We start from the raw sequence: 22,496 nt of genomic DNA, 5'->3' as shown, positions 1-22,496 counted from the left end.
TCCTTATGAGACAAAACAAGGAGAATTTGTTTGCGTTTATTTCCCCAGGCCTACAATAGCAAAGGGTACATAGTAGGCACTCAATAAACATTAGTTACAAAGTGTTAACCCCCTCCCCCATGTACACCTGAAACTAATTATATATATAGCTTATAAAACTAATTATATATAATATAGCTTATATATATATATATATATATGATTAGTTACTAGAGATATAAAGGAAAAAGGGAAAGCTACAAAGTTCACACGAGAGGAAAATGAGCCCAGAGCAGGCAGAGTTTTATGACCTCAATATTAATTCTCAAGAGTTTTTATTTTTATTATTTCAAGAGAATAGCATGGAATAAATGCTCAGGTCATCTCATTTGCTGATTTTACCTTTCAATGAGACCAATGGATGAAATGTCTTGGATTATATAGATTTAATAATATCAAATGCCCAAAGGGAATCAGAAGTATTATTAATGTCATGTACTTTTAAACCACGGTTGAAATATTTCGTGCATTCTGTAACAGTTATATAGGGCATCTTCATTTACTTTGTTATTTACTTTATTGAAATGTCTGCTAACTATATTTTTCATTTTATTATTTTACCTTTAAAACTAAAAAAATGAGTAAAATCCAGAAAGCTGAGATATCTAACCACCTCTTCCTTAGCTTTAAAATGTGTTAAAATATTCTGCTATATATTAATCATAAATTATTGGCATGAAATGTTAGCCTTAAGTTATAAGAGTTCTTAAAATAATTTACTTCCATTTTCCAGACAGAAAAACCTATTTTATAGGAAATTAATTTTGCCATGTAATTTTAAATGAATGAATAATCTGAGCTATTCAAAAATACCTACTTGTTCTTTAAAATCAAAGAATTTTTTCCTATAATGCACATCACTGTGAAAAAAGGGTTCATGATGTATGACTGAGTGCTTTTTTAATATAAAATATAAAGATAATCATTAAATTTAATGATTTACAATGTTAAAAAAATAATTCACAATGAATAAATCATTCTTTCCTTGCAAAATAAAAATAAAAGCTCATTTTGTTTATGAAACCATAATAAAACTCTTGCTTTTACGTTGCTCAGAAAAATCGTGGTTGTGTGTGTGTGTGTGTGTGTGTGTGTGTGTGTGTGTGTGTGTGTGTGTGTGTGAGACAAAGGTTCAGAGCAGAGACGTGAGTCAAGCTGCTTCTCCCTGCACCCCCCCCAGAGGTACTTCCAGATCACTGATGTCCTGTGCTTGGGGTTTGCATGGAGGGGAGGAACCTTCCTTCCTCCTTTACCACTTTCAACCCATTTTCACGGTGATCACAAATATTTATTAATGATGTTTACAACTCTCATTTTACCCAAATCTCTATTGCAGTCTGATCAAAACTACTACAATAGGCTGTTGCCTGAGTGTCTAACGCCAGGCCCTCAGTTCACCCTCTATATTAATGCTGGGTGGGTTCTATTCCCTGTCTGCAATGTTAGAATGTCTTTTCTCCTCTTTTCTTTTTCTATCTGTTACATATTTTCCATGTTCACAACGTAAAGAGTCCTTAACTGGCCTTCCAAAGCGGACAGATACCTCTTTCTCTGGGCTTCTTTTATATTCTTATATGACCTGTACGCCTTCATTCATCAGTTTACGGTAAAATTTCAGTTAGTAAGAAGTTATGCCTCTCCCTTTTGAAACCTTTTTCGTTATACCCCCCAAAGTCTCCAAGCATCCCCAAGAGCCAGTCCCGCTTCCAAATTCCGAGCACATCAGTTAGGCCACTGGAGCCCCTGCTTTGCTCTCTATTCCTTGGTGTCTCAGTTGAACACCATTCCTGCCCAGGACGATGGATTCTCCTTCTCATGCAAGTTGTGCCCAAGCGGGCTCAGCTCCTGAGCAACCTGCCGTGCTGTCCACATTAGTCTTCAGGGTTTGGGTCACTTCATGCACAATCACATCTCAGAACAGCCATTCTTTCCCAGAGCAGGAACCCAGGGTTTGTTACCTGGTCCCATAAGGGGTCCTAGATTCACGGGAAAAGGGTGGGGAACTCTCTCTTAAAATCTAAGGCCTTACTGTTGAGTTCTGGCTTTGTCTGCCTTCCAGAAATCGTCCTTTGGTGTCCTTTCTCTGCCAGCCGATTCTGGGTAAGGCCACCTCACTTGAACCTGTTATGGACTGAATTGTGTTCCTTCCAAGATTCATATGTTGAAGCTCTAACTCCCATTGTGACTGTATTTGGAGATAAGACCTTTATGGAGCTAATTAAGATTAAATGAGGTCATAAGGGTGGAGCCCTAATCTAATAGGATTGGTGTCCAAATAAGAAGAGGAAGAGACACCAGAAGCGTGCGTGTACAGAGGAAAGGCCATGTGATAACACAGCCAGCACATGGCCATGCATTAAGCCAGGAAACAGGGTCTCGCCAGAAACCAACCCTGCAGGCACCTTGATTTTTTGGATTTCAAGCCTTCCAAACTATGAAAAAATAAATTTCTGTTCTTTAAGCCACACAATCTGTTATGGCAGCCCGAGCATACTGACACACACCCCAGTTTGGGGGAGAAGTGGTAGGGTTTGGTTGACCACCAACAAAAGCGCGTGGGCTACACAGCAAATCAGCTCTCCAAGCCCCCTCTCCTCCCTGTGCTGTGAGATCTCCAAGACAGGGAGGAATCATCTCAAAGACACAAAGGCTCTCACATCCAGTTGGAAGACCCTGGTAATATTTGCTTAATTAAAAAAGGGCCACTCAAGTGACTTATTTTATAATTAGAAAACAGAATTTAGAAGATATGATGTCCTCACAGCGTTAGAAATTGGAGGCATAATATTTTTAAATTTTTACTTCATTTATAACCCTATTTAACAACTATTGCATTAACCACATTATGATAATTATTGTTTATATAACCAACATCGTCCTTTTACTCAATTTTCACAGTAATGAAAAAATACCCTTGACTGAGGAAGATGGTAATTTTCTTAGAAAACATCTAATTTAATGGGGAAAAAAATGGGGTAGAGGGAACTGAAATAGCAAACACTCTGATAACAGAAAATGTCTTCTGCCTTTATTTTTCCCCCCTTTCTTCTGGCTTGCTTGTATTGCTTTCATATAGAAAATATAATTTAAAATACCATAAAATTAAATAATGCATTGTTTATTAAAAACACATACTGAAAATAGTTTCTGTCCATCTCAGATACTCTGTCATTTTTATAGTCTCTGTATGGTTTACAGCTAACTTAATTCTGTAAGAAATGTCATGTTTCTATCCTTATTAGAATATATTCACATATTTGTTCTTTTCATTTTATTTCACATTATTAATACAATATTCTAAGATGAAACAATTTTGATTAGTTACTATGAAAAGGGTAATGGGTGAAAAAACACCAAAGAATTTATTAAAATTCCATTCAATCTGGAAGGCTTATGTATGTTTTTACCCAGGGTGTCAGTTGAAATGAATGTTATGCTTCTTGTTAGCATCAAAAGATTCAGCCATGAAAACTCAAAAACAGATCTCTGATTCTCTGCATATTACCTAAATATAAACTTGTGTTTAGCACCCAATATGTTATTTTCATTACTTTCAAGAATGTGACCTTGTATTCAATATTTTTTTTTAAACATACAGCACTTAGCAATTTTCTTTTAAGTATACCTAAAATATGGCCCTCAGGAATTCTGCCAAAAAGGACTATGTTAGCAAGGAGCTCAGAGTCTCCCCTTTGAGCCTTTCTTATTCTCCCCCAATTCTCCAAGGACCCCCAGGAGCCAGCCCCACTTTCAAACACCAGGTAAGACCAGGTAGGCCACTAGAGGACCTGCTTTGCTGTTTGACTTCCAGGAAATGGCCTGACTTACCTTTAGGTTTCCTTATGGTTTCTTTGCTGACTTTTTACCAAACTCTTTGGCTGTTGCTTTTTAAACAGTTTATAGATGTAACACATCTTCAGTAGGCAGCCTCTTATCTAAGCCTGGGTTCCCACTTGTAATTGGAAGATACTTTAGTTTCCGTTGTCTTTCACAGAGCCTCTCCATTCCTCAGAATGATGGGAAACATAGTGTCTTCTAGGTAACAGTTAAATAGGGCAGGTCTACTGGGAAATGGAAGCCTCTATACAGGCAAAATGGCAGCAAGTTCACCACGCATGGTATGGAATTATATTTTGCAAAAAACTAAACATGTTCTATCTATCAATAACAACTTAGAGTAGGTCCAAAGTGAATTTGTCACTGTCCTTCGGATCATTTGAAGAGATCATTATTGCTTGTTATCTCCTCAGCTTTATGTCTCACCATCAGACCAGCAAGCATTCCCTTCTCGTGCAAGCTTATCCCTCAGCCATCTTCCCACCACCCCTCCCACTTGGCAGGTGGCCTACCTCTCTTCGCTACCACTGCACACCGCACATGCCTCTACAATGAAATCCATAACAATGTATTTTAATTATCTCATTATTTGTCTGTCTTCAACTTTGTACCATGAGTTTTTTGAAGGTATCCTGAGTCCAAATCATCGTTTTATCCTTGGAGTCTGGCACACCGTTATTCTTCAGTAAATGTTTGAACTAATAAACTAAATTAATTAACTCAATGTTGGTCTGCAAAGGTGCAGAAGACATACAAGATCTGGCAAGCATATGCAAATTACATTTATGAGTGAATAAGTTGCAAGCTCCAAGTATCAATCTTAGAATCAAGATAGGAGTTTATTCTGAAGATAAAGAGATAATAATTCTCAAAGTCCAAATGTACTCCTGAGGCTAAAACAACAACAAAAACTAACAAAAAGAAAATATTGCTGTTATCAGTTTGGATACTGGAAAGAAAAGAAAGATACCTCTAACCCATATCAAATTTATAGTAAATTATTATATGGAGGTTGCCAAAGAATATATACACATTTTAAGAAAGGAAAACTGTATTAAAATTGTAATAATATATACCAGCAACAAAAGATGAATACAAGTCACGTTTGACTTCTGCAATTATAAGAGGTGCTCAGGATAGTTAACCATCAGTTTCCAGACACTTCTGATTACAGCAAACTACTGCTTGAGCAATGCTGACCAAAGTGTCCACTTGTATACATTTTTTTGGCACCCCCTGGTATAATATATTATTATCAAACTTAAAATAGCAATTGCAGTAAAAGTGATAAACTCAAAAAAAACCTGCAATCTATTAGGTAAACCAGTTATTGGAAGATAAAAGTTGAAATTACAAAATGTAAAAGAAATGACAAAAATGCATTATGTAAAACCTGATGACACGGGCAGGAAATAAAAAATAACTTTAAAATAATTTATGAAAGTTAATGGGTAATAGATTCAGAATAGTTTAATATGGGAATGTAAATTTCTTTGGAACACATCCGTAAATTCTAAAGTTTGAATGATTTGAAGGTAGAAATAAGAGGCAAATGGTGATGAATAATTTTATGAATAAACAGATTCATAGAAACCCAAATATGTTACATATTTATTTATCAAGAACACTCAAGAATAATTGTTTGCAATAGCTGGCTCCATTTGCTCACCTTCTCCTCGCTCTTCAACCTACCACAGTCTGATGTCTGACACTGGAACTCCACTGCAATAGTTGTAGTTAAAAATCACTGATATCAGCATGGCACTAAATTCAAGGCAAATCTCTAGATCTCAATCTTGACCTCTCGGCAGCATTTAACTCAGTCATGACTCTCTCCTTAAAAACTATTATGTTCCCCTGGTTTTCCCCATCTTGTCTGGTCACTTCTTATCAGTCTCTCTTGATGACACTTTTTCCTCTATCCTTCCATCTGAGTTCTTCAGGCATTGCGTCAGAGCCCTTTTATACAAATTTCCACCTTACGCAATTCCATCTACTCCCACAAATTCCATTGCTATGCACACATTGCTGATTCTCCAGTTTACATCTCTAGAGCAGACCTCTCTCCAAGCTTCTGGCATATATTACCAACGTTCTACTCTCTCTGTGAGAGAGAATCTGTCCCATGCCTCTCACTTAGTTTCTGGTAGTTTGCTGGCAATTTTTGACCTTCCTTGGCTTGTAGGAGTATCACTCCAATATCTGCCTCCATCTTTATATAGTGTTCTTCCTGTGTACTTATCTGTCTCCAAATTCCCCCTTCTTTTAAGACACCATTTGTATTGGATTAAGGGCCCACCCTACTGCAGTATGAACTCGTCTTAACTAATTACATCTGCAATGACCCTATTTCCAAGTAACATTCTCAGGTACTAGAAGTTGGGACTTTACCATATGAATTTTAGGGGAAACAACTCAACCCATAACAGCCTCAATCAGTAAGTTTTAGAGAAAGGAGGAAAATTATAGCTTAATTAAGGGAGTTTCTACTGTAAACAGCTGATTAATGAATTTTGCCATGGGAGCAGGGTATAGGAAAGAGTGGTTTATCATATATTTTTCCGGGATCATGATATATTTTAAAAATTTGACATTGTATTCATTTTTCCAGCAGAGTGTTTGAGAAAAAGGTTACTGCAAAATAAGGTCCAAAGAAAATTAATTTCAAAATCATTATATTTTACCTTGAATTTCTCAATTAAACTTACGCAAACAATTGAGGTGTTTGCAAATTCTGAAGTAAGTCATCATCTAAACATCCTTAATTCCCATTCTTATACAACTGAAGAAGTATAAATAATAATAAAATGGTATATTTTATGCAGTTCTTTATGACTCAAAGATGTACCTTTCCAAACCCTAAATAGTTTGCCTTCAAACTACAATATATATATATATTTTTGGTTGGGTTTGTGTGTACCCTAATTACATATGAGAATGCAAACTGGAGTAAGGGAATCAGATAAAGATAACTTTTTTACTATGTTTATGTGGTATTCTGTTCTGCAAAGAGTAAGGCTTTCATCTTTTAATCCGATATCCACTTAACTACACTACAGAAGATTTATTTTGACCCCCTCTTGCTTCACAGGAAGCTCAAAAGTCTGTGGCAATTTTTGACACTTTGTCATGTTTTTCTGCGCGCGCGCACGCGCGCGAGCACACGCACACACACACACACACACACACACACACACACACACACACATTCCTCCCTGCCTCATTTTAATATGGACACAAAGCATTGGGATAAAATGATGGTTCATTATGGTGGTACAGAGCTCTTATCTTCATCCGGCAAGAGTCATTTCCTTCCAAAGATTGAAATGCAAATGTGAAAATTAATGATAACTGCATTATCTGATAGCAGAGATAATACCAATTCACTGTCAGAGTAATACACAGTCATTCTACGATTTCCTCCGCTTCTCACAATATTCTTCTTACTGTCAGACTATATCTATGGTTAACTATGTTTCATAGGTTTCTGTTAATTTACTTCAAATGGCATTTCCCAGATCTTATATCTAGCACATTTTCCCAATCAAAAAGGAAACGAAATCAGAACTGTAATCTCCAAGCCCTTCTTTGGACTAACTAGTAAAGAGGAAAGAAAAAAAAAAAAAACTGTATCATTAGTGTGTGCTTCTGTCTCATGGTAGTCTTCTAGCTGCCATTCCACTTTATGCAAAACACTCCCATCTTCTCAGTTTAATTTAAGGCACAAAGTAGAACTACCCCTATCATCTGTATGTATCCTTAATGATGAGTAGCAATTGAATGAAGTACATATTTATGATTTCCTGACCAATTTTTAGTCCAGATGCAACAAGTACATACATCTGATTTTATGCTAGACATTTAGTCTTGAAAATGTATTTACATTACAATTTCTTTGACTGAATCCTGTTTTAAAACCAGCTGAAACAGAACATAGTTAACATTATCCTACAGTGACTTTTGCATAGTAAAATCATTGTGCAAAGTTAATTCCCTATACAAAATGTTTAAAGAGTGCTTTTCATCTGTAAGGTATTGTAACAGCCACTAAGGTACAATTGCCAAAATGATGCTAAAAGTAATATTAAGAGCTATTTATTGAGCATCCATGCTTTACATAGAAAATATCATTAATGAGGTAGTTATTATTATTAATCCCATTTTATAAAAAAGGAAACTGACACCTTGGAGAGTTAATAATTTACTCAAAGTCAGGGCCAAGATAAATGGAAGAAATATTTCTGGTTTTCTACCCCAAAATAATTTACTGCTGATGAAAAGTAAAATTTTAATTTATCAATCTAGAAGCAAGTTGTGACATTCTGTAATATGTAATACAAAAATTATTCATAATTTGATTCTACTAATTCATCAAATACTCAATACAAGGTCTTATTTTCTACTTCATTATTATTGAACTGCCCTAAGTACTTAACATATAAATATCAAAATCTATTTAAATAACAGTACTACTTATCTTGAAAAGTTCATGTCAAGGAATCTAAAAGACTGCTTGCTTAAAATTTTATATCTGTGTATATTTGCATTAATATATGTTTTTTGAGGGTACATGAACTTATTTGCACAGTTTGAGTAATGTACTATGTTCCTTTATAGAGCTCCTAGAAATTTCAATTATAATTGCTGTAGGCCTGATGGTAAGACCTAGATTCATTCACTATTAAACCAGAGAAATCAAATTATTCAGTATTTCCAAGTGTAAAAAGAAGTAACCGTGTTTTTAATATTGTAAGCTAGAGTTGCATTCTCAGGGTCGATATAAATAAGATGTGACTTTTAAGGTGCTCATTTCAAAGAGGTAGATCATGAATTTATAATGCTTTATCTGAATTCTCTCTCCCAAGTCTCTTTCTTAAATAAATACATAAGTCAGCACTCCAACTTTGCCCACAGATTGTGATTCATAAGATTTTCTTGGAAGAGAAAGCCACAGACGTAAACACCATTTTCAAAATAAGGTGAACACTCAAATTGTTGGTCACTGAGAGATCCTCAGGTAAGGGAAGGCCATTAACATCTCTCAAATCCCACGCTCTCCCAAGGTCCGTGCTAGCTGCTTTCTATACATCATCTCTTTCAAATCTCATCCTCATAACAATGTTTCAAAGTAGTTATTATTCTTCCCATTTTAAAGATATGAAAAACTGAGGCCATGGCTGTTTAATAGGCCCGAGATCACAAGGCCACAGCCTCAGTGCACGAACTCTGTCTGACTCTATAATTTGTACATTTTCTTATGTAGTTTAGGGCATGTTCTATTTTCTAGCTTGACATGCTTAATTATTACATCAATGACCTAAACACAACACATGAATAATTAAGAGAGGTTAAAGGGGAGAAATGGCATTAAAAAAAGAAAGTGTGGACTGCATCATACTATACCTTTGAACTTCTCCCTAGCACCTTTCCCAATTATTAGTGCACAATAATTATTTATTGAATAATAAAATGTATAAGAATATTAGTAAACCAAAGTACTGCAAGGGTGATAAAACATGGAACTTGTGAGGTTGATAAAAGAAGAGGTATTTAGTTACAGAAGACAGAGATGATATAAGTGAAGTATAAATCAGGGCAATATTTTTAAGAGCAAGAAAGAAAAATAAAGCCTAAAAATAGATTTGTGAAACACTGAAATAATGAGGTAATGACTTTTACAATGGCTTGAACATACTAGCTTAGTATAGGTATAGCTATCCATTCAAATGGTGAAACATTCATAAGAACTTGAAGAATATTTAAATAAGAATTACAAATAAGTAAACATTAATGTATTTCACTATAGAAATGGTTGTAAATGTAAGATAATTTTCATAAATTTGTTTAGGTTCCTCCTAATTACGGGAGTTAACAGAGGTGAGAGCAATTATTAAATGTTACCTTTTAGTTGAAAAAAACAAACAAGGAAAAAAAATTGCGCTGTGAAGTTTGCATTTGATAAAAATAGAACACGTCACACAGGAGTTGATTCATAATTGAATTGAACCATCAAGAAAGGTTGTGGAGCCATCTTCAATCAAACTCTTTAAAAATAAGATAAATCCTGATCCATCTTAAATGATGTCAGCTCTATGCCTCACATTCTTTAGATAATTTCCTTGTCCTTTGATTCTATTTTTAGAGTGACTTAAAATTAGGAGACCTTGAAATCACATCTGGCTCATTACCTCATGTTTTAACCAAAAATTTGTGGTTAAATTCAAAATTAAATGCTTAGCATTGCAGAAATTTACTCTGTATTGTACCAGATATACTACTACTGGGCTTTACAAAATTCTGTGAATTTTAAAAGGTTCTGCTTCAAGACTCAACAATTCCAAAGCCATAATAATAACCATTAGCATTTTATGTGTATGACCTAATGTACTTCTTGCAAAACCCATAATACTATTTTCTACATTTTACAAATAAGGATAAGGATTAAGTAAATTGTCGAAAATTGCCCAAGTGAATAGAAAATCCAGAATGTGAACCTAAACCCTTAGAATCCAGAGCTCATTTTCTAACATGTTTGGAAACAGTTACTAAAACCTGGACAATTTTATCTCCTTAATACAGTTGGAAAGTACCAATAAAATTTTGTGAGTAACATAAATTTGGGTAGAAATATTGATGTAATCGCTAGTTATTCAACAGCAAAGGTGCAAAAACATCCCCTATAGTTTCTCTTGATTGAAGAAAAGCAATATTCTACCTTAAAAAAAATAAATATCCAACAGATAGTCTTTTGTTATGAATCAGCTTCATTAATCAGGGAGTTTAAAAAAAAACATTTTTTGTGTGAAACAAGGAAAAATGTTTTATCGATTCTATAGTAGCTACAGAAAAAATTTTCTCTTTACGCATACCTTCTTAGAGACAGACATACATTTGCCTTTAAATTTTTTTACATGTGCATATGCACCACAAAAAAGAATAACATTTTCTCTAATATTAACCAAAGAAAAATTTCATTAAGTCAGACCGGATACATAAAATAAATTTACCCTAAAAGTGAAAAAGCTCCTTTTGAATGACAGCATCATGCTTTATCATACTTTACCTTGCTCCCTAACCTTTTTTTTAAACCAATTATGTAACATTTTTTCTGGAACTAATTCCTGAAAAAAATAGCATCGGGTATGCAATAGGTGTTTAATGATTTACGACCCCAAAATTTGCTTGCTTACTCCCAGGTCACTGGGGACACTGGGCCCCAAATGAGCAAGGAGGGGATCTGTCCCCACCCAGCCTGCCCCAGAGAAAGAAGCCAGGAATTGCACCCTTTGCCAAGAGGCATATTGGAAAGACTATTTAATCTATTAAATATATATATCTTCTAAATACTTAGATATGTACTTAACTGTATCAAAGAGAACCATACAATATAAAGTTTACCCACTGTTTTTAAGTCAAATGTAATCCACAAGTAAAGTTTTTTTTTTTAGTTTCCAAAGTATTTTTTTTCCCATTTTTTTAATCAAGAAATTCTTCCCTATGTTAAAAGACGGAAGTATTATGCAATAAGGTAAAAATGCCAGAAGTCTATATTTTCTTTCAAATCTTAAAATGTGGTATTATGGTACTTTACATATAATAAATTTTGGTGCAAATTCTTGTGTAACATTCTGCTATAGTATACAGAATACAAACATTTGTGTATATCATGAATAACATTAGAAATGACATCATAATCAGATATATTGTATCTTCATTTTTGTTTGCATTATATTTTCCAGCTTCTGGTTTCAGAAAATTATCACTGGAGTCCCTCTCTTTTTCATGCTCAGCAGTGAGCAATTTGAAAAGTCATGCAAGGGTGAAAATGTGATTGAAATATAGGGATCTTTCTTAATGAAAAATGTTACTGCTTTAGAAATTATGGTTAAAACTATTTCAAAACTCGCTCATATTCTTAAGCTCTATGACTTAATAGTCTTCACTTATAAATATACCATCAATTGTAAATTACTTGGCACCAAATACAAAGTTCTTATGAACTATACATATTTACATAAAATTATGTTGGTATTTTGGAGTATTTTGATTGGCTTTTGTTTTTCTTAAAATGATGAATCCTTAGATTCTTTACAGCTAAATGCAATTTTTATTCATGAAAATGTTGCCAAATCCTTGAATCAAATGGGAGGATCTGTTGGTATTTTTGAACTTCTAAATACATATTGACATTCAATCTCTGACTTTACAACATGATTAACCTGAAAATATTTCTTTGGCGTATTATTGTTTGCTACCTATTTTAAAGCTTTAAAATTATGCCCAATTTGAATGTGAATATCCATAAAGATTTCTGTTCAAAGAAATAGCAAGTAGAATTGACTAATTCTTACATGAGTATGTAAGAAAACAAGATGGATACGTCGAGCAGAGGTAACACTTTGGATTTTATAGTTTATCAAAAAGAGAAAAATGTTTAAATGATGTTCATTGAACCTCCCATATAACCAGCATAGACACATTTTTATTTTTAAATCTGAGTTAAGAAGATTGTGTTTTACAACCTAATTAAAATTTAAGAAAAAAAAAGTGAATTATTGATAATAGCAACAGATGGTTGAATTTTAAATTTTCTGTCCTACCTGGTCCATCCCAGTCATCTGTGTCAACTCCAGGTTGCCCGGGTTTCTCTGATTGTGTGTCCCCATCTGACTCTGCCGTCTCCTGGACGCCTTCATCATCGCCTGGAAAACACCAACACACAGAGAAAGGGAAATGATTAAAGCCCTCTATTGGACATTGAAATCCTCATGGAGGGATCTCCGTAGCATATGTCTAATTATATATTTGTTACATACATTGTCATACAGACAAATGTCCATGATTGTTTTGATATCTATTATGGCTTTATAATAAAGAAAACCAGCATTATCCATCAATAAATAAAGTTAAATGTTTTAAACAATAAAGAACATTTCCATTAAAATTTTCACTTTGAGTTATTAACATTATATAGAAGAAAAAAAGTTTAAAAGCAGTATATTATTTTTGTAGTGCCTTCAATACAAAAAACTTAACTTGCATATTTCTGAATTATAATTTTTATAGAGCCAAGATGCAGCAAAATTAAATATCGTAGAAAAAGATATATTAATGTTTTAGGTTAAATTTAGGCTATTTTGAAAAAGATTTTGTTCCCCCATCTTTAAGCTTGCTAAAACTAGGTCATATTTATTTTAAAAAATCGGTCTAGAAAAGCCATAATTAAATGTTAGCATACAGATGAGCTAGTGACTCAGTCTTCACAATGCAAGAAGCTATAAACCTGTACTTGTATTTCATGCCTTCATTTTTACATAACAAAAGGAAAAATGTAATATATTTTGAGCAGAAGTGTAGTTATGACAAAGAAGGAGAAACACATTAACAATGCAATCACATTTTAAAAGTAAATATCTAATTTGTAAGTACCTTGATTTTAAGTGATAATGTAGCAAAGTATGTGCTGCTTTAAAGGAAAGTAATCCACTTTAACAGGATGAACACAAAAATATTAAAAATACTTCTTATAAATTATAATAGAGATCAGAAAACAGAATAATAAGAAAAAGAAAACATGATGTCAGGGATAGAAAAAAAGTGCACACTAAAAACATGGCAACTAATCCTTGAATCTAATAATGCTAAAAATTTTAAATTAAATTGCTTGACCTCTGAAGTATTCAATAACTGCTTTCCACATAGTTGCCCAAATCTTGAATAGTTTTAAATCTTTACATTACACAGAAAAATACACTGAATTTTCAAAATTTTTCAAGGTAACCTAAAAACTACAAAATTTTCAGGAAACCATTATTACTACAAATGATATTGTGATGTTAATGAGTTTTGAACTTTGAACTCCATTCTTTTTTTTTTTTTTTGTATGTAGCTTCACAAAATGAATCGCTTTAAAAAGTGGAAAAAGGTAAAGTGAGAATGTGGAAACCCAGTGACAGCTGTACTGAACTTCACTAACAGAGAAGCATCAGCTCTGGTGGGTAACAAAGAGAAAACTACATACCCCACACCAGCAAACCCCATGTCTGGAATTGAAGGCTCTTTGAAAGTTGAGCTATCCCTTCCTTTCAGGATGATCAGAATGAACAGCAATAAAATTCACTCCAGAAAATGCTTATTGAGCATCTACCATGTGTAAGGAACTGCAGTAGGTATAGTTGGATATATATGGAAAAACACAGTTCCTTTTCAGAAGTAGTATAAAACGCATTAATTTCACTAATAAGTAGGGTGTAAGACTAGGTCAAAGCGCTTTAAGAAAGGTACAAAGACTCAGTAATAAGTTTGAATCTCCTGTGCTCCTGTTTGCCGGTCACAGAAGAACACAGATGTATCAACCAATTATCTTACACGAGCAGGGGAAGCGTTCTGCTCTCACTTCACAGACACAAAGAGGGCTGGTCCTCAGCCTGCACACACAAGTAGGCTCTATGGCCTGCTAACATACTGAAATACTGTGAGCTCTGACTGGGCCCAATACCCCTCAGGATACCCCGCCCACCCTGGCCACTCGCCAGTGAGCCCCCTCCACTTCCCCTAAACCAGAAATTAAGGGATTAAATTTAGACAGCAGTAGGTTTATGGCATCTGACCTGGTTGGTGAGAGCCAAGGCTGTGCCAGTTGTTAAATATTTAAATGTTATAGGTGCATACATGTAACTATTGAACAAATGCCATGTATTTAGCAGACTGGTGTAACTGGAATGTTTGCTGTGGCACAGAACCCTGATGTGTCCCCGGACCTGGTTACTTTCTACTTGCCCCTTCTTGCTGGCCTCAATAGACTCTCCACCCTCTCTGCCATGCTTTGTGCTCCCACGGAGGCTGACTTTTGTGGACTCCATCACTGGGGCTCCCTTGTTCTCTGATTTCTGGTTGGCTTTAGCCAATGGAGGCACTGAAGCAGACCAGAGGACCAGAGGGCAGGTACTAACCCCAACGCCATCATCGTCTTTGATGGTCTCCCATTGTGGTCAATGACTGCATTGAATAGTTAGAGCTCCTGCATGGTGGCCTCTTTCTCCCAGGCTCCCATGCAGCCATCCACTCCATGAGTCTTCAGACCAGGGCTAACAGCTTCCTATCGCTTTCACTTCCTTGAACTCTGCTCACACCTTATACACTGTCCCTTCACCAACACTTCTTTAGTGAAACCCCTTGAACATTTCATCAGTTTCTTTCTGAGACCCTTACTGACATAATCCATTTCTTCCCACACTTTACATGCTATCTTCATGACTTTTAGCCAGCCATGACTTCAGCAATAATTTTGTAATACTTCCTTTAAAGTACTACACTTTGTATAAGCCATATGAATGGATTTTAATAAACAAAAACTTTTATCATCGTTATAAATGGAAAATCAGTGTCAGATGCCAAAAATAAAAGGCAATCATAAAAGTAGCTTCAATCAAAGTAAAAGTAACACGATCACATTCTAGCTACTGTGTCTATTTAGACTGTGAGTCTCTGGTCTCATGTCCTTGTAAGAGGGGGAAGAGTAGTCCGTAGTGTGGCTTTTAAGTCACAGTAATATAAAGTTGAAAATTTCTCATTGAGAAACAAAGAATATAAGAAACTTGAAAACTTTCTCACCAGGGATACCCGACCCAATTTAGGAAAGTACTGACCTTTCTAACACTTTATTTTTCACGAGGACTAGAATCCACAGTAGAATCAACCACCTAGATAAGTGACTTTTTTAATGCATTTCCACAGACTGGGTGGAGGTTTAATTCAGGGTGCTAAGGCAGGGGAGTTTGCTAAGAAAAATGTTCTCACCCACAGTGAAGCGTAAAGAATGCAGCCTAGAATTTTTCTTCTGTTGCCACGCAGCTGTGCAGCCATCTGTCCCCCCGTGCTTAACCCTAAACTGACCCTTTTGAGGACAGTGCTCATACACCTTGTGTCTCCCTGTTTGGTTCCAAAGGATGGCCGGTTAGTCAAATACAGGTAAGATTCCTCATGGGAGGAACAACCTAAGACAGGCATGGTCGGTTGGAGGCCATTAGGAGAAATCTCGGGGATGAGGGAGGTGGGCATGAGCCCTCACTCGCACCCCAAAAAGACTGGAGGTTTTCTACCTCTGTGGCTACATTCCTTCCCTCAGCCTGCTTGGGAAGTGACCTGATGGTGTGATAGTATCTGTCCTCAGCACAATAATCTTATCTTCCTGGGGTCTTCGCATATAGGGTGAGTGAAGGCAGAGCATCTGTCTTATCACAGTGAGTGGACTCTAGGTAATAGCAGCTTGCAGGCATGGGTAACCTGGCTTGAGCAAGTTCTCAGGAATGAGACTCACAGACTGTGGAGAGAACAATGCTACTTCCGGGTGGGTGGAGAAATAGAAGCGGTGTGTTGGCCGATTCAGGGCTCTTAGTCCATGAGGCTGGAGACCCTTGGCCCCACACTCATTTAACTCTTGACTGCTGTTTCTTTTATTTCTTAACCCTTCGCCGCCCCCTCTCATTCTCCCACTGCTCATGTCGTGTGGGATGCAACATTCTTCTTCTTCTAACTAAATTTATTGGGGTGACATTGGTTAGTAAAATTATATAGGTTTCAAGTGTACAATTCTGGAAAAATACATCATCTATATATTGTATTGTGTGTTCACCACTGAGTGTCAGTTCTCCTTCCATCATCATATATTTGCCCCCTTTACCCTCTTCTACCACCCGTTCTCCCTTACCCTCTGGGAACCACTAAACTGCTGTCTGTGTCTATGAGTTAATTTTGCTTGTTTCTTTGCTTTGCTCGTTTGTCGCTTTTGGTTTTTTTTTTTTTCATCTTTTTTTATTAGTTTCAGGAGTACAAAACAATGTAACAGTTGGACATTTACACCCCTCACAAAATTTTATATCCCACATATGAGTCAAATCATATGGGTCTTGACATTTTTGGTCTGATTTATTTTGCTTAGTATGAATGTCTCAAGATCCATCTATGTTGTCACAAATGGCAGTATTTCATCTTTTCTTATAACCAAGTAATATTCCATTGTATATACTTATGTACCACATCTTTTTTATCTAATCACCTATTGAAGGGCACTTCATCTGTTTCCATAATTGGCCACTGTGAATAATGCTGCAATGAACATAGGGGTACACGTATTTTTATAGATAAATGTTTTCAGATTTTTGGAGTAGATAACCAGAAGAGGGATTGCTGGGTCATATGGAAATTCTATTCTCAATTTTTTGAGGAAAACTCCACACTGTTTTCCATAGTGACTGAACTCAGCAATAAAAAAGCACAGTATAGCAGATTGAATAAAAAAATAAAATCCAATCATTTGCTGCCTTCAATAGACACATCTCAGCTGCAAGAGCAAATATACACTCAAAGTGAAAGGGTAGAAAACAATACTCCAAGTAAATGGCATCCAGAGAAAAGTGGGTGTGGCCGTATTTATATCTGATGAAATAAGACTTCAAGATAAAAAAGGTAACAAGAAACAAAGATGGACATTTCATAAATGATAAAGGGGACAATAAAACAATAAGACATAACACATCAGTATATATGCTCCCAATCAGGGCACACCAACATATATAAAGCAACTAACAGAACTAAAGGGAGATACTGACAGAAATACAATTATAGCACGGGACCTAAATACCCCATTGACAGCTATGGATAGATCATCCAAATAGAAAATCAATTAGGAAATATCACCTTAAATGACACATTAGATCAAATGGACATAATTGACATTTACAGAGCCTTTCATCCCAGAACACTAGGCTATCAATTTTTTTCCTACTGTACATAGAACACTCTCAAGGATAGAACACATGCTGGTACACAAAACTAGCCTCAACAAATTTAAGATTAAAATTATATCAAACATATTCTCCAAACACAATGCTTTGAAATTAAAGGTCAACTGCAAAAACAAAGTGGGAAAACCCACATATATGTTGAGATTAAACAACCTGCTACTAAAGGATGACTGGGTTAAAGAAGAAATAAAAGGAGAGATAAAAAGATACATAGAAACAAAGGAGAATGAAAATACAACATATCAAAATTATTGGGATATTTGAGATACTGCAAAAGCAGTAATAAGAGGGAAATTTATATCATTACATGTCTATCTCAAGAAACAAGAAAAATACCAAATAAACAGCCTAACATTACATCTTAAAGAACTAAAAAAAAAAAAAAGACACACACACACAAAAAAAACTGAAACCCAAAGTCAACAATAGGAAGGAAATAATAAAAATTAGAGCAGAATTAAATGAAATAGAGAACAAAAACATAATAGAAAAAATTAATGCAACAAAGAGCTGGTTCTTTTAAAGGATAAGTGAAATTGACAAACCCCTGGGTCAACTAAGGAAAAAAGAGAAAAGACACAAGCAAAATCAGAAATGAAAGAGAAGACGTTACAATGGATGCCACAGAAACACAAAGGATTATACAAGAATACCATGAAAGACAATATGCCACCAAATTCAATAACCTAGAACAAATGGACAAGTTCATAGAAATATGTAACCTTACTAGATTGAATCACAAAGAACTGGAAAATCTAAATAGACCAATCAATGGTAAGAAAATTGAAACAATCATTCAAAACCTCCCCAAAAGCAAAAGTCCAAGACTAGTTTGCCTCACTAGTGAATTCTACATTTAGAGGATCTAACACCTGTCCTCTTGAAACTCTCCCAAATCATTGAAGAGGAGGCAATACTACTTCCTAGTTAATTGTATGAGACCAACATACCCTGATACCAAAACCTGATAAGGATAACGCAAAAACAGAAAACTAGAGACCAATATCTCTGATGAAGACAGATGGAAACATTTTAAACAAAACGTAATTTTTAAACAACATCCACTCTTTCCAAACACTCTTCTAATGTCTTATGTATCTGAAACATAGGGATGTGAGCACAAGAGGGGATTCCTGAGATCATTTAACCCAAATTGGACAAATTTACTGATCAGGAAATTGATGCACAGACAGGGTCTGTAACGTATCTACGGTCTTATAGCTACAACAGTAATTTCTGCATAAGGCATCTCCCCCAGATCTTTTCGTTTCAGCAATAAGTTCCTCCCCATCATCCCAGGGATGACGGACTAAAGCAGCTTTAGGTAGATCTCCTTTCCCCATCAAGCAGGACAGCAGGGTTAGAGGGAAGCATGAAGAGACATCATAAAGGCCACCCAAAACAGCAGTTTGTGCAAGGTTAGAAATTAAATTTGAGTCTCCTAACTGCCAGTCGTTCCAAAACATCTTTTGTCACCTCCCTGCTCTCCCACCCTGCCAGCTGAGGACAGAAACATGCACAACTGAAATAGGTGAATAATGACCCTAGAGCAACACATAAATAAGCAAAAATGAGACCATGAGGTTAAAAATCACATATTCAAGGACCCCCAAGAACAGAGACTAAAATTTGGGGCAGAACCACTCAGAAACGTTAAGCTTTATATTCAGATATTAACTGTATCACCCATTCATACAAAGGAGTAACTCTTCCTGAATTTTACTATTACATTTAAATCACTGGAAACATGTGGTTCCATGAAAAATTCACTCAACAATTAACATTTATAAGGCATATTTTTCAATATACAATGAGATATATGAAAAAGAAAAAAAAAACTGCTTTCTCTTAAGAACCATATAATCTACTTAAGGAGATATGTAATATGCATTAGAGAGATAACCACTGGTAAAAACCTACAATCAGAGCAGTCCATAAATTATTCCAAATAAGAACACATAAGACATAGAAATTTAGAGCCCAGAAGCATCAAATGGCATTGATCATGGAGAACCTATAACAAATAACTTTGGAGGTCTACATTCACAGTGAAGGAAGTGAGAAGCATTAGAGTTATTTTAGTGGGGAACTGATATGGTCATGTGGCACAAATATGGTAATCAACATGTACTTACTGAGTTTCTGTGATCACACCTTGTCAGACTTCTGGTCTTTGAGGGTTTTGTTTGTTTGTTTGTTTGTTTGTTTGTTTTCTGTGTGTGTGTTCAGTTTTTTATTATATATTTTTTATATTTTTTATTATAATTTATTTTTTATAGTATTTTAAAAATATTTTCATTAATATTTTAATTAATTTAGTGGAGTGACATTGGTTAATAAATTTCAAGTGTACATTTTTATAATACATCCCCATATATTTGACCCCCTTGTCCCTCTTCTACCACCTCTTCTCCCCTCTTACCCTCTGATAACCACTAAACTGTTAATGCGTTTTCCTTTACTTATTCCAAAGCAACACTCAGACTCATGTCTCATACATTCTTGCCCCAAAATTTTGTGAGACTATTGTTAAATCTACTCAAATATTTTGTTAGTCCAATAACACATTTGGACGAAAAAGTAATGACAAATATAGTGAGAAGTACATATGTTTAGTAGAATATATTCAGAGTAATCACAATAATAATAAAAATTGGAAGTTAAAATATTTCAGTTGAATCTATAAATGTTCATCCTCATTGAACAAAGGTGATACAAACCATTCTTTATTAACTGATTAAAATATGACTTTTTTATTCCTAGGCACTGTGTGAAGCAGTAAGAATATAAAACAAAGGTGGTTCCTTTTCTCATATAACTTATAGACTAGGACAGAGACAAACCAATAGATTGCAACCTTATGTGATGAATACTTTGATGGGAGCAACCCATGATGTGATAGGAACACACAGGCATGACACCTAACCCAGACTTGGTGCAGTGGAAGCTTTCTGGAGGAAAGGACCAATAAAATATCTGAAATTCTGGAGGTAGGTATAATCTTAGATGAAACCAAAATCTATAGGTTTAATGTCTTGAAGCTCCATGACTGAAAAGCATTTTTCAGATTAAAACTGAGAGCTATCTCCGTAAAGAATCCCATATGGCAAACAGTATAGTAATGAAGTTATTGCGCAGGAAAAATAGCAGCTTGAAGGTGGTAAAACTAAAGACATTTCATTGATGTACAAATAGGATCTGGATGCAGTTTGAGAAATCCTGTTACTATATGATGCTTAACTGAATGAAGTCCTTTCCTTCATTCAGCATAAGCCACATTTACCCATGAGTTTTCTCATCCAGCATCTACCAGGAAAAGAAAATGGTAGGATGACTACAAATCTGAGCAGACCTTTGATGAACAAAGAAATGTAATAAATTGCTCAAAATGAAAATACTATAATTCAGCTTATTAAGGGCTTGATTGAACTAGTAACTTGATATAATAAAATAGTTGCATTAAATGTCACTAAACTGCCAAATCAGAACTGTAGAGCTTAGATTTCAACTTGCACCAACATCTGGAGCAGTACTCAGTATTGATAATCCTGAATCATGGAATGATTTGCTCTAATTTGTCCCATTATGCAGCACATGTAGTTAGAACTACTGAAAATAAATATTGCATAGTAGTTAGTTTTAAAAACACTGTAAAATTGTTGATTGTACACAATTAACAGCTTAACAGGAATTACATTTTGCAAATACTTTAAGCTATTGATGTAATGTGGTAAATGTACGATATATATCACTTTAATAAAAATAAATTCTGAGACAGAAGGATAGTTTAGAGTCCCTGGCTCATTATTTAATTATGTTTTTTAAAGAAAGAATGCAAAAACGGGAAAGATGACCAAAAACATAAGAATGTGCTATGAAATGATACACTTGGGTATAGAAAAGAGAATGAGTCAGAATTAAACTTATACTCATCTCAACATCTGTTATGTGCCAAATACTGAAATCATCAAGATGAGTAACGCAGAGATGTCATGAAGCTCAGGTTCAGGATTAGACCTAAAATAAACATGGCTACCATCTCTTGATCACTACTTAGCACTAGCTAAACGCTTTAAGAACATCCTTTTAACACTCTGCCATGATTTATCCTTATATTTCAGAATAGTAAACCAAGAGGCACATATGTGAGAAGATGCCCAGGCACATTGCTGTAAGTGGCAGAGCCAAGAATTGATCCCAAGTCAGTCTGACTCCAAAGACCACACTCCACCAAGCCCATGAGGATATTACCGTCAAAATCAACTGGATTTCCAACAACCAAGATAGCAGATGTGACTGGATGGCTGCTTTCCCTTCGACATATATAAGCTTTGTTTCTTCATTATGGTTATAATACATGTTAAAGTGTAATGAATTTAACTTTCATAAGCATGATTGTTTTCTAAGATGTACTATTTTATTTGGAACTTAATAAAATCAATGACATACAGATGCTTAATCAATATCCATTGCTCACTGACCAGTTAGGAAATTAGATTTTGGTTTCATTCTTTTTAACATAACCTACTGCAATATCATTACATTCACTAATTAAATGCTTTCCGTACACTATTTCTATTTAACAACTCAAATATGTCACATATTTCAATTTTTAGAGCCTTCATCTTCTAAGTTTATCTCAGGACACTAGCTCTTATTTTTATGGTAATGTTTTTACCTAATTCATTCTTAATCTTTTTACTAAAGGAAAATGAAATGATTAAAACACAATTTAATCGAATATGAAATCGCTGTGTAACTTTTAAGAAACACAATTTTTCCCTCACAACAGAGACTTACTTCTTTCCTATCAAT

The 22,496-nt window shown here is 35.0% G+C and overlaps 1 protein-coding gene across 1 annotated transcript in view; it reads right to left on the bottom strand.

Moving 5' to 3' along the window:
* Positions 1–22,496, bottom strand: part of ZFPM2 (zinc finger protein, FOG family member 2) — a 377,030-nt gene that overhangs the window by 327,979 nt on the left and 26,555 nt on the right. Inside the window, exon 4 of the mRNA XM_019663971.1 lies at positions 12,477–12,578. Coding sequence (XP_019519516.1) covers positions 12,477–12,578 — 102 coding nt within the window. The remainder of the gene's footprint in view (positions 1–12,476; positions 12,579–22,496) is intronic.

Source organism: Hipposideros armiger, unplaced genomic scaffold (genome assembly GCF_001890085.2).
Source record: "Hipposideros armiger isolate ML-2016 unplaced genomic scaffold, ASM189008v1 scaffold_412, whole genome shotgun sequence".
NCBI classification, from domain to species: domain Eukaryota; kingdom Metazoa; phylum Chordata; class Mammalia; order Chiroptera; family Hipposideridae; genus Hipposideros; species Hipposideros armiger.
This window is presented reverse-complemented; position numbering and strand designations above follow the sequence as displayed.